This window comes from Scedosporium apiospermum, assembly GCF_000732125.1.
Source record: "Scedosporium apiospermum strain IHEM 14462 chromosome Unknown SEQ_SAPIO_0090, whole genome shotgun sequence".
NCBI lineage: Eukaryota > Fungi > Ascomycota > Sordariomycetes > Microascales > Microascaceae > Scedosporium > Scedosporium apiospermum.
In genome coordinates this window covers 29899-47296 of record NW_015971791.1, presented here as the reverse complement: position 1 = coordinate 47296, position 17398 = coordinate 29899, and the positions used below count along the sequence as shown (strand labels likewise).

Sequence of the window (17398 nt, the reverse complement as noted above, 5' to 3'; positions counted from 1 at the left end):
GACACTACGCCGCCTACATTCAACTACAGAAGTTGTTGTTGGCTCTTCCAGATTACACACAGTATCCCTGCCTGCCCTCCAAATGAGGCCTATATACTGGTCGCCGATCAATGACAGAGCCGTGGTTATTCGAGCTACATGGTTCTATAGGTGAGCCGCATGGTACGTTACCACATAAGACGTTCTCTTAAACTAACTACGGCATCAAGGGACTCGATGCAACCAGTCCCGGTCGAAGTTGCAAACCATCTCGAGGCGGGCTACCAAGAGCTTCGACCCTGGACTGAAACATGGGCGGACGAACTGCGATGCGCCGTGGAAGTAGGTCCCCTCGGCGAGGAAAAAATCTCGTACCGCCTCTGGCCATTGGAACCCTCGAAATCTGGGAAACAACCTTTGGGCAAACGGGTCTGGAACGCGCCCGTCGACCCCTTCTGTGCGGCTCGATGCTTTAGGGGCGAAGCCGCCGCCGAGGGTGCTCAGGTACCACCGCAAGGCGGTCCGAACAATTCAGCAACATCACAAACGCCTCGACGCTTCGCAAATTACCACGTGATTTTCAAAGACGCTCGGCTGGCTTTTTTGCTTAAACCCAGCCTCAAGCCATCGGCTTACTACGGACGACGGCCTGCCGCCAAAATCATAAAAGGGTCAACCGTGGGAATACCCGTTATTAGAGGTTTTGACGTAGACGCGCGAGATCAACAGGGCACGCCTAAGAGCCCTGCGTCGGTGGGCATTTCGAGTTCACCTGGTGAGACGGCACCTGAAACTGCGGACTCGGGACCTTGCGCGGCCTGTGAATCAGACAAAGAGCAGGCTCGAGTTAACGACCTCGTGCTTGTAATACACGGCATTGGACAAAAATTTGCGGAAAGGGTTGAAAGTTTCCATTTCACGCATGCCATCAATGCGTTTCGACGTGCCGTTAACTTGGAGCTGAAAACCCCCGTAGTCAAGGCGGTCTTGAGGGAGGATAGCACTGCCATTATGGTGCTCCCCGTAAACTGGCGTCAGAGCCTGTCCTTTGAGGATGGAGGGCCCATGACCGAGGCTGACAGGACCGCCGAAGCGCTGGCGGCCTTCGGATTAAAAGATATTGAGCCACCCACAATTCCGGCCGTGCGAAGCATGATCTCCGATGTCATGTTCGATATCCCCTTCTACATGTCACAGCATAAACCCAAGATGATAGGTGCCCTTGTAGCCGAAGCCAACCGAATTTACCGCCTTTGGTGTCAAAACAACCCCGGATTCGCAGATTATGGACGTGTTCATCTGATTGCTCATTCCCTTGGCAGCGCAATGGCCCTTGACATTCTCTCGCGCCAACCGACCTACACTCCTAAACTAGACCCGTCCAAAACCGTGCCAGCTACCGACTTCTTTGAATTCGATACCACTAACCTATTCCTTGCTGGCAGTCCGGCCGCTTTCTTCCTCCTTTTGGAGAGAGGAGCCCTACTTCCCCGGCGCGGTCGATTAAAGCCAGGAGCCGACCCCCATGACGTCACGGCAGAGGATATCAATGGGGAGGCCGGGTCGCTGGGGTGTATGGCTGTTGATAACATCTACAACATTCTGGCGAAGGAAGATCCAATCGCCTATCTGTTGAACGGCACCATTGACCCTGTGTATGCTACGAGTTTGCGGACTGCTTACGTTCCAAGCACCACCAGCTCTCTCGTTGAGATGATGGGCAATGTCGTCCGTCACCTTGTTCCATTAAAGCCGTCCAAGGTCGACCTCACCGGTGTGTCTCAGGTGAAGCCGCCTGTCGTCCGTTTACCGTCTCAACTTGAACTTGAAGTTCACGATTTCACGAGGGAGGAGGTTGCGGAGAAGAAGGCTTATCTCCTCAACGACAATGCGCAGATTGACTACTACCTTCACTCCGGCAGTGGGCCCCTGGAGATACAGTATCTGAATATGCTGGGCGCGCACAGCTCGTATTGGAGCCACAAAGATTTCGTCCGCATGCTCTGCGTGGAAATTGGGCGGAGGCCTGGCAGGGAGTACACCATTCCTGAAATGAGGGCCCGTAAAATCCCTCGGCAGCATCTCGAAACGAATCCTTCATAGGCGTAAATTTGCGTTGGATAGAGGTAGACGCATAATCTAATCATCGCGACGGTTCCCTCCGTTTACTTCTGATTATCTCTGTATTAAGGGGACCAGACCAGGGTTACTAGCAAGCAGCTCACCCCTCCTATGAGGTATTGACCACTGATTGTTAGTCTATGGTGGCTCCCCTCCGTGCTTAAATTAAAAGCCGTCAATCTCCATCAGGTCATCATCCAGGCCATCGTCTATTCCGTATTCATCATCCAACACCGTTGGCAGCTTCGGAGGGGCGTTCGCCTGGGCTTCCAACTCTCGTATCTTCTCCATCTCCATGGCTTCTTTGTGCTTCATCAGATCGTCGTATGTCCATGCACTTATCCCTTCTTGGTCCTTGGCACTGAACGGCTGCGCCATGCCTTTAAGGAACCTCCGGGCATTGCTCACCGCCATGTCTGTACTCAAGTTCACATCTGCCTCGAGGAGCCCTTGGTTGATCCACTTGGGCAGCTGAGCCCTCTTTTTCTGAAACCTGCGGTCAGCAAGCACCATGATCCCGTAATCATCTTTGCCTCGGAGGACACGACCAAGGCACTGCGCAGCATGCCGCATCGCGTCAAATGACAAGAAGTCGTTCTCTCGAATGCGATAAGTCTCGCGCAAAAACTCGAGGCGCGCTTTAAGGATGCGTGACTCCGTGTACTGGAAAGGAACACCAATACAGAGAACGGCTCTCCCATATTGGTGGTCAAAGTCAATACCTTCAGAAACCTTTCCTCGCGCGACACAAAGCAGCACAGCGCCTCGACCATTGCAGCAGGCTGTGCGGTATGTCTCTAATGCCAGAGAGGTTTCCTGAGCATCGGGTGTTTCTACTAAGATGAGTTTGTACTTCCAGATTTCGTCCAGAATTCCCATACCCTGCCACATGCTGATGATGGACTCCATATACAGATAGGAGGGGAAGAAAACCACCATCCCGTCCGGGGTTATTTTGGCGAACTCTGTGAGAAGCGTGCCGTAGTTGCGCACAACACCTGGTTCATTCCGGACTTGGAAGCCTGTGGATATGGATGCTTGATCACTCCCCCGGGTGACGATCATGGGCAAGAAAGATCTCCTTGCAAGAGACATACTGTATGATTCCTGCACAACAGTAGAAAAATTGAGCATCCGCGGATACATTTCGAGCGGGGACATTGTGCCGGAAGTTATGATGACAGACCGAAACCTGTCAAATACAGGCTTTATGGCGATTGCGGCATCCAAGCAAATGAAATGTAGAACCGGGTTCGGTATTTCCGCTGTGTCAGACTCGAACGGCTCAAGGATGAGAAGAAAGCCCCTTTCGTATGTTGCTACGAGGGTTGCAAAGATGGCTACTTCTTGCAGGGGTTGGTAATCCTCGATATTTGTAAGTTCCAGTGTCCGTACGAGCGATGACAGTCTTTCGGCGCAAAACCGGAGCGGTTTCTTTTCAATGAAGGTGTGTTCCTTGAGATGGGCCAGGAATGAGGGTGGGGTCTCTGAAATGACTTGCCGGACTTTCATCCGCGTCTAGGCATGGTCAGTGGGTGTTTTCTGTGGTACGTAAAAGCAGAAGTCGAAGCTTACCTTGAGGTATTCGATAAATCGCTTCAGAAATGCAACGAAATGTTCTGCTCTTCGGATATTTCCTGGTACAGCTTCCTGCAAAAGATCGTCCGGCAATGCTACCTCGCGAGTTAGTTTCGAAGCACCCTGAGAAAAAAAAATACGGTTTGAAAAGTCCATACCCGGGTTGGCCATGAAAGCATCCTCTCTACGGGACTCCTCCGCGCCACGTAAGCCTTCGACCAGCTTTTCGTACTCATTTCGGAGCTTCTCCTGGTCTGTATCCTTCAGTTCAGCCACCCGGCGCTCCAGGTTGTGGGCTCCTCTGGTGGCTTTCCTGAGAGAGTCTTCGGTGATGTCTGTGCTGAGAGACTCGATGCAAACATTATCGATGTTGTGCGCCTCGTCGAAGACAACGATGCAGTCCTTCGAGAGCTCCCTAGATACACGCTCGGCGATCTTTGGATCCAGAAGATAGTGGTAAGAATAGATAATAACGTTGCAGTATTGCATCTAGCCCAGGCCGGTTAGTGCTTTACCCAAGCGGGTGAACTAGGCCGAGGCAACTCACCATGCGCCTCGAAGTGAAGTACGGGCACTGTTTGTGCTCCTCGCCGTACGCGAGTAGAGCATCGAGGGTCCACACGCCATTTGGAATCAGATTGTGTGGCTCCAGGAGGTCGAGGTTCTGCATGTAAGTCAGGACGGTGGTCATGAAGTTTTAACACGGGTCCATACATCATGGTAGATGCAAAGCTCAACATCCTCTCCTCGGTCTTTCTTTTCTCTTACGAAGCCTGCTGTGAGGCTTCTGCAACGGGCATCCACGATCGCTCCACTCTTCTCCCTCTTTACAGATGGGTGAAGACACAAATTTTTCCGGCTTGTGAGGCCAAGGGCTCTGAATTCCTCAACTTGGCCCCGCTGCTCTGCGCGGTATTTCATTAAGGCTTTCAGCTCTGCCAAGGCTTTCTCGATCTCTGACGTAGTTCCTATACCGGCAGAGGGTCAGAGAATCTGCAGAAGTTCAGATACGTAGGATATACTAACGAGAGCAGTATATGATTTTGCGCTGCGATGGATAGTGTTGCTGGTAGGCAATAAGGAGGGACAGGAGAGAGATGGTTTTCCCAGTGCCCGAGGGCATTTCAAGAACACAGTTGCCGCCTGCATCCAATGTTTCTATATCTTCAATTAGAACAGCATCGGGCGGCAAGCACAGCTCATCTACATACTTTTGAGATCGCACATGTAGCTAGCATGGGGTGGAAGAGGCCGAGAGTTAGCATTATTAGAGAGCTTGCTCAGGCTGGTAGACACAGCCATCCCTGTTGCGCGATGATGGAAAAGGAAAGAAACTTACGCATACTGCTCTGGATCGTAAAGTTAGCCATGCTTGCCGTAATGCCCGGGGAGTAGGATGACATACCAGGATATATTCTCGGGTAGGGGAAGAGGACCTCGAGGTCCCTAAATCCCAAGTCAGCTCTTATTCTGAACTGTAAAAAAACAGTCTAGTTCGAGGCAGGGAAATGAGGAGCACCGACTCGATGTTGAACTTCATGGTTCCATATGTTTACGAGAGACGCCTGCCAAAGGAGCGGGCACTTAAACCGGGCAGTCAAGTCGGACAGAGGAAAGCAGCACAACCAGCTTCGACGAGGCTGATTCGAAGGGAATTTATCTTGATCTATGAGAGCATTACTAATGCTGATGTAGATTTCCTCTATCCCGGGTTGGGGGGGGGGAGATGTTGTCATTTGACCAAATGATACTTACGAACAGAGCACGAGCACTGAGGTGTGAAAAATATATCGAGGTTTCAGTAGGGCGTGTCTCTTTGCATCTCCTTCGTTGCAGATGCCCGCTGGACTCGAAGCATAATTGTACGTACCCAGAACGTTAGTCACCAAACAGTCGCGAGATCACGTGATACTATTAAGGAGCCTGTCTCGTCACTTTGAATATTGCAACCACACATATAATAACACTCCTTGGTAATAATTAACTGAACAGCAGCAATAGATCAATATGGATACTAATGTCCTTTACTTCGTATTGTTTTGCCAGGCAGACCCTCCAAATGTCGGTGGGATGATTTGAGTGAAATGTGCTGGCTGTGCAAACTAGCGTGTAACCGTGGTCAAGGTAGATTAATAACCCCAAATGAGGTCAATTTTGTTCCAGTCTAAGCCTTGATGTAGCATCAATTCAAGGCGGAATCTAATGTATTAATTCAATCCCCTGGGAGCCTGGCAAAAACTTCATGAGGCGAGGCCAAATACGAAGAACTAGATTATTGTACAGACAACCTCTCATGACTTCGAGACTCGGGCGACTCGGACCTCGATTTCTTGGGCATCCAGAAAATCCAGGTGGCTGTGCTTCCATAATCATTGATCAATGGCTGGATGTCGGCAAGCGCCCACTTGGCAAGAATCCCGCAGGCTGTTGGTGTCACAAAACCTTCATGGATAGCCAAATGTACTAGGAAGCCCTACGTAACACAAGCCCCTCCTGTGCCGGATCGGAAATGTGTGTACTTGTACTATGAGGCACCGAGACGAAAGTCACTCCCTTGGTTGTTTGGGCGCCCTGGGGCTTTCCCAGAACCCAAGGACGAAACGAAAAATTTAGCTGTGCCACGCTGTCGAAGCCCTTTCCAAGTTGATATTTTTTTTCCCCATTTCCCCTTTATTGACGCTGCTCATGGTCTTTGAAATGCGATTGATTCACCTATATTCTATAAATCAATAGGAAACTGCCCGTAGCGAAAAATGGGTTGACTTTCATTTTTCATGCGGGGGTACAACGTTCCTTCGTACCATGTTTGTACTAAGACATGGATGGGTGGAGATGAGCCAGGTAGGCCAGATGGGTGGCTTCTTCCTTCACCATCACATTCACAACAATCCTCGAACAATTGAACAATTTGAATTCGGGCAGAAATCTGCGGGTCCAGCCCGTAATGGATGCATGCATCCCGCCTTCTGCCTCGTCACTGGCTGGACGACAACTAGCGTGATGCCATGCGCCTAACTTCGTAAACTTACCACTCGGAAGAATCAGACGCTGTTCCAGCCCGACCAATCGAGACGACATGGCTACGAGAGTAGCAATCAGAGGGCTGGGAGCTGCACATTACTGGGCATCAATCATCTTCTGTTCTCATTCTCTCATTTGAAAAACTCAGGCTGGCCGTGCGAGCATTCCACACCAGAGTACCTGTGGAGGGGTAGGGGGGAGGGCGAGGGTTGGCTCAGATTGCAGTTGACTCTGACTCGAACCATTTTCAAACGCGGTTGAGGACTCGATCATCGCTTGGGGGGTACCTGTGTACGGGGTCGGGCGTTCCTCTTGTATCCGGCGCTAGTGAAGATGATCGCGGATTCACATCCCGAAAAACCTGTGCTGCGTTTGACACTCGGTGGGACAAGGAGATCACTTATTTGTCCCCACCTTTCGGGCTCCCTTCTGTCCCACGGGACACATGACTGATTGAGGTTACAGCGTGGCTGCGGCTGGGCGGTCGTGTAACTGTGCAAGCTGTGTACCGTCTCCTGTGAAGTAGGAGGCAGGCTCTGTCCATCTCGTGGGAATGCGGCACGCCATTAACGAATGCCCATCTCCATGCCACCATGGTCAGCCCGCATGCCGCCAGGCCCAGCGTTTGCACCGCTACACCACACCAAGACCCATGTCAAGACGAATCCTTCACTCACACTTTACACTTGGCCCACGGCTCATTTCAAATATAGCCCTGTGCTCCCGGTTCAGTCCTCAGGCACCTCGATCATGACTAGAAACTATCAGACAGTGTGTGCTTAGCACCCCTTGCCGCGTACAACCTACTCTTCGTATGTTAGTCGGAGATCCTTCATGGCGAAAAGATATTGAAGGCGCAGTCAACTGCCTTTCCATGGTGCAGAAAGGAGAAGGGGCACGCGCCAAGAAAGGGGGATGGCGAGTATCTTCGGGAGCATCTCATCCCGTGGCGTGTACATGCTATATTGCGGGCTCATATTCTCTTTTATGGCTCTCAATCAACTGCCTGATGTAGCTCTCCTTCCCCTGTCTGCCTAGGGTGGGTGCGAGGGAATCCGCCTTGATGAGGGGCCCAATCGCCGCCGTCCTCGGTTCCTCCACAGTCCGCCTCACTCTCGGTCCAATAATTACCGTCCCTAGACACTTTTTACGTTACTAACACCGGTCGTGGGAATGGACGTTTGGCCCCGATATCTCCACGCTGTGAAGTGAAAGCTGGCCCATTGCTCGCCATTATTTAACCCGCGTATTTCGGAGCACAGAGCACTCCACACGTCTTCCACAGAGCTCGGCATCTCCTCACACTCGTTCAGTTCAGGGATTGTGGTAGACAGCGAAAACCCACACTCCATGACCAGAGCAACACCTTGCGCCGCTGTGGCCCTCAGTACCTTTACCGCGCCCTCGGCGAGCAAGTTTCAGTTGGATTGTCCCTTCACGTAAGGGTTAGGCTACCTACTCATGAAAATATAGAAATATAGCGGGTCGGAATACCTTACGGACTACATACCTGCGTACAAATATACTCCAACCTGGTTACCCGGTTGGCTAACTCAGCACTTCGTCGCAACCTGGCTTTCAAACTCGACACCGCGAATTGGAGACTCCGATGCCAGCTCAGTCGCTGAAGACACCAGACTGCTCTGCTATGAATCTCTCGACTCTGCCTCCTACGAGGTCTCCAATTGTACTACTACCCCCGCCACCTCCATCACCGCTACAACAACACAACCCTCCCTATCGGTATCCCTCGCCTGTGCTTCTCGGTCAACCACACAGGTTAAGCGAAGGGGAGACATCGTACCCGCGGCCGGGCTCATTTTGCTCTCCTATGTCTGGCAGCGGGTTAGAACCTGGTGAACCCAGTTGGAGAACACCGGTCATGATGGCGGCCTCCCCTTCCTCTGCCTCAAGTGTCATTGCTAATAGCTACGACTCCTTTTCGGATTTCGAGTCTCTAATTCCGCCACCGTATGAATCCGGGCCGTCCCCGGCAGCTTCCTCCCATGGGCCGGTAGCACCGAGCTCTCCCGATCCCCAGGGAATAGCTAAACTAATTCATTCCCCGTCGCCTTTTCCTTCTCTCCCTGATGGGTCGTTTGATTGCCAGCCATTGGGGTCAGCTCGTCAAGACCGATTGAGACCGCACACACCAGGGCTCTTTCCTAATGAGGAAATTCCCCGTCGCCGGCCTTCCAGACCTATACAAACGGCACTCGTTTCCGATCAAGCCTCATATTTCGCAGGGCCTACTGAGTTTCTAAACGACTCACGGCAGCTACCGTGGCTGGGGAGATTTGCCTCTGGGCCGCATGGTGAGAGTATTTCGGAGGAAACGATGTCTCTTATTTATGGCAGCAAGTCTCGAAGCGACCGCCCCCGAAGGGCTCCTAGGAGACTTACGACTAAGGAAGACGCCAATTTCCAATGTGAAGTCAAAGGCTGTGGCAAGCTCTTTAGTCGAAGCTACAATTTCAAGGCTCACATGGAAACGCACGACGAAAAACGAGAGTATCCGTTTCCATGCCTAGAGAAAGGGTGCACCAAGAAATTTGTGCGGAAGACAGACCTTCATAGGCATCACCAAAGTGTACATACTAAGGAGCGACATCACAAGTGCGACTACTGCGGCCGTCTCTTTGCGAGGAAGGATACTTTAAGACGGTAGGGGCCGATTGTGCTAACCTTCAGGCGCGGGCTTCGGTAAACGGAAAGCTAACGATCCTGCCTTGTTCCAGGCACATGGACGATGGCTGTGCGAAACGGTTCGACATAGGAACTTTGGACCTGCACGTTGAGGGCTTCGATGGGGGAACCCTCCTCTGTGGTAGACACCTTGACGGGTCAGGCTCCCCTCCATCGTCCATTCCCTTCCCTAGTATCATACCGCTCATGCCGCGTGCGGCGCCATCGCCGGATAGAACTGCTCCATACCCGTTTCCACATCCCGACTCTATCGGCCATTCATCCCACGGTATCCCTCCTAGTGGCCGGACATGAGGATGCGGCCCTGTATCGTGCTCCAGTCCTCTTTCCACAGTTTTTGTGCAGCGAACCCACAACCAAGGAGAGTCCGGACCCCTTCCCGGAGGCATTACGCTACAAGCGAGAGTTTAGATCAGATATATATATGTCTGTCCGAACCGGAAAAAGGAGGTAGGGTCTATTATGGTGAGTCGCACAACCAGTATGAAAAGGCATGATGGGATGGGACAATAGGACTGGCTCTGGATCCCTCCGGCGATGCTCCCCAACCTGGAACATATATCAATTCCTGTATCGACCGGAGCTAGCGTGCCTTGGCGAAACACTATTCCGCCCACATCTGAGCAGAAGCCCGAGATCCCAACCCACTCTACGGGTAACGGGGGCTGGGAAGAATACATAAGAGTCGATACGCGTATATTAACACCGAAGAAAAAAATGAACAGACTAGTACAATTGCAGCCCACGAGCTACTACCTCCTTTTCTTCACAGACCAGAGTAAGACGACCGAAAATGTAGCCAAACATCCGACATCTAGCTCGCCACACTCCCGTGGCACGTGGGGGCCATTCCAAGGACGTCAAATGAACCGGTTCCCACTCTGCCGAGTTTTCCCACGACGATCCTTCCACTCGGAGTGGTCAGGTTATCCCAATCACCTTCTATTAATGCATCCCGTAGGAAGGCAACGGTTGTCTCAAAACTCATTTTGGTGAATGGACTGATATTGCCAGCCAAGCCTAGACGGTTGAAAGGTGTGAACTCTCCATTCCTCGTCATGTAGTCTGCGATTAGGTTAAGATGTCGATTGTCAACGGCGATGTTATGAGACTGGAAAACGCCTCGTAATTCTCGGATGATGTTGTTGCGGCACGCTTCCACGCCATATTCCTCCAGTGTGGTGGCGATGTCGTTTGTGATGATGCGGTCGACGTCCACAAACTCGGGGAATTCCCAAATAGCACGCAAATTTACCCCAGAGGTATGAATAACGGGTATTTTACTGCCGTCTTCTGCCTTCTCGTCGGCGACGAACGTGCAGTCTCCTAGACCCGGCACCTGTTGTATCACAGATCTCTTCACAGCGTCCCGCACCAGATTGACCATCAGTAGTTTTGGTGTTTCCACGTTATATTCCGCAGTAAATTCGACAGTGAATGAAGACTGCCGACCATCGGGAATGTCGTATCGGAACTGGGTGATATTTCCATACTTCGACCGAAGGCGGCTGAGATATTGGGGACTTTGGTCCCATAAGGTGGCTCGCTCAGCCCTTCCTCCCTCGTTTGAAAGCCTAGTCCCCTGGGCTGCGTCGTTGTCACTGTCTTCTTCATCGATACGTGCGGCGGGCTCGTTAAGATTACGATTCTCGTTAAAATCATCTTCGTCAATTGGCGACGCTTCCCTTGCCATCCGCCGCTGGATCAAATCATCTTCGTCGTCGTTCGGCCCGTATGAGACAGTTTGGGTACGGTTCTCTCGGTTCTTGGCACTTGTCGTATCTCCCTCGGCGGCATCATCGTCGTCACCGTCATCATCCATAGCCGGCCGTGGCATGCTGGGGGCCTGCGATAATTTTAAGATTCCTGCCCGAATACCGACAACAGGTGTGGCCGAGCTTCCTTGGCCGCCTCGTTTCTTAATCTCCTTCCGAATAACAGCAAGGAGATTAGGTATGAGGACGTTCTCAATAGTCGACAATATGGCGGAGGGATCGATGCCATATGTCCGCCGAATCTCTTGCATGGGGAAGAACTGCAGCCGAACTCTATAGAGCTTGGCCAATCCATGATTGTCGCTTTGGCCAACAGTCTCAATAACTCTTGCCGTATCAATGACATGTGAGAGAGGCAGAATACTGATGGACTTTGAGAACAATTGGCCCTCTTCTGGTGACAGGCTGTTGTTTACGAGCAAAGTCATGCTCGGCGTGGAGATGTTCTTGGCTGCAGTCATGAGGATTTCCCGCAGTCTTGGAATGCCCAGTGTGACGTTCTTAGCTGAGTGCCCTGCCAAGTGGAAGGTGTTTAGGGTCATTTGAGTTGACGGCTCCCCGATAGACTGGCCAGCGACTATCCCCACAGCCTCTCCAGGTTCCACGAGTGAGCGCATGAACTTTGTGGCTAGGAGTGTTTCTGCAGTCTTGCGGGTTGGCTTGAGAACCGCGGAGGAGGTACCCGTTTCATCTTGCGCACTACGGACGACGTTGTCTTTATTCTCAGACAGGTACGATGTCATCGCGTCAAAAAAGCTCTCAGAAGTGGCAAATAGGGTCTGAGCTGGGTTGAATAAAGAGTTCACGGGATCCTTAACCGAATGACTGCCCCGTTTGGCATGCTTGATGGCACTCTTCATATGCTTTATAACCTCGCCCTTCCTCGCGGCAAGATTCTTGTTTCCGTCCGCGCCGAAGTGGAGCTGAGAGGCTTGGGATTTGATGTTGCGAAGAACAAACTCAAAATTCCCGAGGTATTCTTGCTTTGTAATATCAAGACCGTCTTCACCGTAGAGGAACTGTACAAGAGTGCCATCTGAGTCGCGGACAGTCGTATCGTAGGCGACGAGGAGTCCTTCCATGCCCTTGATAATACATCGCTGAAGGTAGCCGGAACGTGAGGTTTTGACAGCAGTGTCGATAAGGCCTTCTCTTCCGGCCATCAAATGGAAGAAGTACTCTTGAGGGCGAACTCCAGTCAAGAATCTATTCACGATGTATCCACCAGCCCTAAGGTTCGTATCGAAGGACTTGAAGCAAGGAAGAGACCTCCCGTTAACCATTAGGGGAACTCTACGTCCTTCAAGAACCTGCTGGCCAAGATTGACTGAAATTTGGTTGGCGTTAACTTGGCTACCTTTGGCGCCGGAGATGGTCATCGCCTGCATGTGGTTTTTGGGGAAGGGCTTCTCTAATCCAACTGGGAGACACTTGGCCGTGACAGCGGAAGAAAGCTTGGCTGCGTTCCCGTTCATGAGCATATCAAGGTTCTCTTGTTTCGTATCGTCTCTCATTACCTCCTCAAGTCGTCTCATGAGCACAGGATCCGTGGGGGAAGGCGTTTGATCTTTCATGCCGACATAATCTGCCGCCACTTTGAGACCGATGTATTGCGATTCCTCCAATTTCTCGCCGCGCGACTGCTCTCCCTTTGGCGTGAGAGTAAGGTCATCCATACCGCAAGTGAAGGCACGCATGTGTAGAGTGCGGGTAAGAAGTCTGCCCATGCTACTTAGGAGCTTGCCGGCAATGGTTGGGCCATAGACTTCGTGTACGGAGTGGATAAATCCCCCGGACGATGGACCCAGCTGAGACTTGTCAAGAATTCCGCTGATGAATACACCATCGTCAAAAATAACCGATTCCTCTTCGACTCCAGCTGGGCCCCAGGCGGATCCGTTGATTTTTGAACCACCTTTCATCCAAAGACCTCCGCAGCTAGGCGGGGTTATGTTGAGCAGTACCGTGGAAATGATTTGCTTCCCGGTCCATAACGGCTTGGGTTTCAAAATGGCAGGCGGAATAAGCTCAATCCTATCTCGGAGAATGTGGCCACTTTCCGGGCGGAGTGCGCTATATACTAGCTGGTAATAATCACCCCTGTCGACAAAGGTATCCTTGCTGCAAAGCGCAACTGAGATTGACAGGTGGTCTTGAATCAATCCTCGGAGTGGGCTTCCCTGGGTACCCGAGAGATATTGGTGGTCGGTGTCGGCCAATTGAAGTGCCTCTGCCCGGGCTACCTCGTTCTGTGGGAAGTGCATGTTCATCTCATCACCATCGAAGTCGGCATTGTATGTATTGCAGTTCGCATAGTGCATTCGAATGGTTTTCTCGCCCGGTAACACGCGAACTCGATGCCCCATGATAGACGGTTTGTGAAGAGTTGGCTGTCGGTTCATCAATACGACGTCCCCATTAGCAAGGTGTCGATGCACTTTTTTGTTTTTGACTCCTCCGTTGTTTATTGTGCTTGGCGTCAAAAGTTGATGAGCCAAAGACTCCCGCTCCTCGGCGGTCTTCCACCTGAGGTTCAAGATTTGTCCAGCTTCATTTTCAAGGGCCGAGGCACCGGGCCATTTTTCGGTCCCATTTATCACCGCTTGGGCCAGCTCTCTCACATTGTGACTTGTTACAGGCTCGGGATAGGTTAGCCTGGTAGCGAACACGGGGGGTACTCCAATTTCGTTCGTGTCAATGTTGGGATCTGGCGATATGACACTCCTGGCAGCGTAGTTGACTCTCTTTCCCATCATATTCTTTCGGAACAAGCCTTCCTTCTTCTCCAGTTTTTGTTTGATTCCATCTTCGACCCTCTGAGCGGCTAGGCCCTGCACAGGACTCTTTGTCTTGTCAATCAGGCAGTTCACAGAGTCTTGTAGTTCTGTCCACGCTTGGTGGAGGGACGCGAGCGTGTTTTTTCGGCGCCGTTCCCCGGGCATCGCAGAGGACTCGTCGCGGAGATCGCGATGAGCTTGGACAACCCGTTCAGAGCTTCTTAAAATGTTCTTGTAAAGAGCGTTCTGCTGAGCCTCACTTATTCGATCTTGGCCCATCCGTGCTTCAGGTCGGAATCTATTCGGCGGCACCAGGACAGCCTGCAGGAAGAACATTTCGGCCGTAACTTTGACCGCGGATTTACCCACCGCACGGCCATTATACAAGAGCCTCATGATATCCTGCTCTTTCTCGAAGAGAAGATCAAGTCTTGCACGAACTTCCATAGCATCCAGGTAGCGCTGTGCCTCTGTGGTCTCGCGGGGTTGCATCATGGGACGGTCGATAATATCGTCGTCGGCACCATCTGAACTATCGGAGCGGGGACTCAAGCCCGAGTTGAACACACTCTCGGCCGGGCCAGTCTTGTCCGGGTTATCTTTACGGAGGGCTGCCATGGCATCCACCGCCCTCAAGTTTTTGATCGCCATTAACTCTCGGTCCTTTGCCGATAACGCCTTCTCGAAAATTTTGACAAATCGGTCCTTGCGATAGGCAGGGCTAATGCCCTGACATGTAGCACATCTCCTGGCTTTGACAATGTCGGCCAGAAACTGTTTAATCAAGGACCTTCGCATCTGGGTAGCACCTTCGTGCTTCACGGGATCGTTGCCGCGCCGTTTTGCATGTCGCAGGGCATCCCTCACAAAAGATTCTCTGGACTTGATCGCAGAGTCTGTGAAAGGGTTACCCTCCTCCTCAGCTTCACCAGAAGAGTAGTCCGAGCCGCGGTCGATGCCGAGAACATCCTCCCCAAGGACATCAATCGATGCAGCCTCGTTGAGCAGGCCGTATTGCAAGAGCCGAAATTTGCAAATATAAGCGTGCACATTCTTCCTGCTCATTCTAAAGCCGCGACAGTAAATGCATTGAGCTCGCAAAAGCCGGAGAACCTGATCCATGAAAACGGGGTGATAGACTGGTACAGGGAGCTCGATATGACCTGGGTGACCAGGACATTGTGCATTTCGAAGATGGCAAGTATCGCAACTATATGGAGTACTGTTAGGACGTAATATCGTGAAGCTAGAGGGAAATAAACCCACGGCAGGTCGCCCCACGCTCCGAGGGCAGGATCATAGAGGCCATCGGGAACAGGCAGCATTAAGCTGTCGAAAGTGTTGTCATTCTGGATACGCTTTACGGAAACAGCTCGGATCTCATCGGTAGAAATGAATTCGAAATCGACCCGGTCAATGGCATCCGCCACAGGGACAGATATATTCATCTTGGCATAAGCGCTCTCGTTTTTTCCGTGGGGCAGGGAATCTCGGTCTCATAACATGGGCTCTCGAATGCGCTTCTTCGGTAACTTGAGAGTTAATTCACAGAAAAAAAAAATTCATAGCAAAAAAATTTGAGCGGTGAGAGAGGGCAAAATCTTGGTCCCACCGCCAAGACTACCAAGATTTTGAAGCTGGTCTTATCACGTGACGCACCCAATGTGAACTTATGTAAGTGACATCTACGGACCAGGTTTGAGCGGAACAAAGCGTTGCTTGGTCTTTGTGACACCTCCCCGGCCATTTGTTTTCAACAAAGGAGAGTCAACAAACTCCAACACATCAACTTCCGTGGGATAGTATTAGGGAATCACCTTCCAAACATGGATCGCCACCACGCACAGGGCAACCTTGGTCCCCGGCCAGACTCGTCGACTCGAATTAATAAAATGGAATCGGCGGCAGACAAGATGGCCGCGCTCAAAGCAAGAGTCGCGGCAGCAATCGGGAGCAGCAAGGCGAAGGGTGGTCTAAACGTCGGGCTTCACCCAGCGCTCGAGGATTTAGGAACCTGGAAGGCACCAACAAGGGCACCAAGCCTCGTTCAATCGCCACATCATCCGCATCGGCAAGATTCTGCGAATGATAGGCCCGAACCTGGAAAAGGCGCCCACACCGCTTCCATACAGCGACCTACAAGCACGCAACCTAATCCATACTATGACGAGTCGCATGAAAGCCAGACCGTGAGGTCGAGGCAGCCCAGACAGTTAATATTCAATCAGAAGGGCAAGTTCATACTACAAGCGAATGCGCTACGTCGCCAGGCAGCTCTCGAGGCCATGAAGAAACGCATCGCCGAGCAAACGCGGAGGGCAGGCATTGATGATGAGCTGGACGTGGAGAAAAATTTTGCCACGGAGGACCCTCCTGACATCGAGTGGTGGGATGAAGGGCTTGTGACCGAGAAAAGTTATTCAAGCATCGATGGTTCTACAGGCACGAAGGTTCGGGCTACCGATAGCATTGTCACGGAGTTTATTCAGCATCCAGTCGCCATCGATCCCCCCCAAGACCAGAACATACCACCTCCGAAACCTATGTACCTCACAAGCAAGGAGCAGAAGAAAATGCGACGTCAGCGAAGAATGGCCGATCTGAAAGAGAGACAGGCCAAGGAAAAGCTAGGCCTCATCCCGGCCCCGCCGCCCAAGGTTAAGAAGGCCAACCTCATGCGTGTTCTCGGAGAAGAAGCCGTGAAGGATCCCACTGCGGTGGAAGCACGGGTTAATCGAGAGATTTTGGAGCGGAAACAGAAGCATCTTCAGGTTAACGAAGAGCGGAAATTGACAAAAGACCAGAGGCACGAAAAAATCGCGGCAGGTCATGAGAGGGATGCCGCGAAAGGAATTCACCTGGTGGTTTTCAGGATCAAGAGCCTTGCCAACGGTCAACACCGGTTCAAGATAAGCAAGAACGCTGAGCAATTAGCGCTGACCGGAATCTGCATTATGCATCCAACTTTTAACCTCGTCATCGCAGAGGGTGGGGAGCAGGGCATTCGACAATATCGCAAGTTGATGGTCAACCGCATCGACTGGACAGAGAATGCCCCATCCCGTCTGACGGTGAACCAACAAAACACACCCCGTTCCTGGCTCCAGGCGGAAGACGAGCGAGGTGTCCTCAAAGACCTTTCCTCTAACGACTTGAAGATTGTATTTGAAGGCCAAGTCAAGGTTAGGGCGTTCAAGAAATGGGGTAGCAAGGTTTGCGAAACCGACGCTGAGGTTAGGGAGCTTCTAGGTCGTTACAAGATGGACAACTTTTGGTCGCTTGCAAAGAGCGTAGGGCAATAAAAACATGCAAGGCCTGGCGAACATTGAAGCGCAAGAGTGCCAGAAACCACGACACGCGTTGGAGGCTTTGAATGTAAACAAAAACACCCCTCATCTTTGTACACCAGACACGGTCGCGACCGCCACGCCAATACGCCAG

At 51.7% G+C, this 17398-nt stretch overlaps 1 protein-coding gene and 3 pseudogenes across 1 annotated transcript; 2 read left to right on the top strand and 2 right to left on the bottom strand.

Moving 5' to 3' along the window:
- Positions 1 to 216: 216 nt before the first annotated feature.
- Positions 217 to 2082, top strand: SAPIO_CDS3893 (annotated as a pseudogene; the record flags this gene model as incomplete).
- Positions 2083 to 2265: 183 nt separating this feature from the next.
- SAPIO_CDS3892 (uncharacterized protein) lies at positions 2266 to 5218 on the bottom strand (the record flags this gene model as incomplete). The annotated part of the gene is made up of 11 exons (XM_016786576.1): positions 2266 to 3122; positions 3198 to 3618; positions 3676 to 3773; positions 3837 to 4167; positions 4226 to 4342; positions 4570 to 4646; positions 4705 to 4821; positions 4890 to 4909; positions 5018 to 5027; positions 5084 to 5124; positions 5202 to 5218. 11 exons carry the CDS (start codon positions 5216 to 5218, stop codon positions 2266 to 2268), a joined length of 2106 nt encoding a protein of 701 aa, XP_016643552.1.
- A 5001-nt stretch (positions 5219 to 10219) lies between these two features.
- Positions 10220 to 15022, bottom strand: SAPIO_CDS3891 (annotated as a pseudogene; the record flags this gene model as incomplete).
- A 761-nt stretch (positions 15023 to 15783) lies between these two features.
- On the top strand, positions 15784 to 17259 carry SAPIO_CDS3890 (annotated as a pseudogene; the record flags this gene model as incomplete).
- Positions 17260 to 17398: the final 139 nt, after the last annotated feature.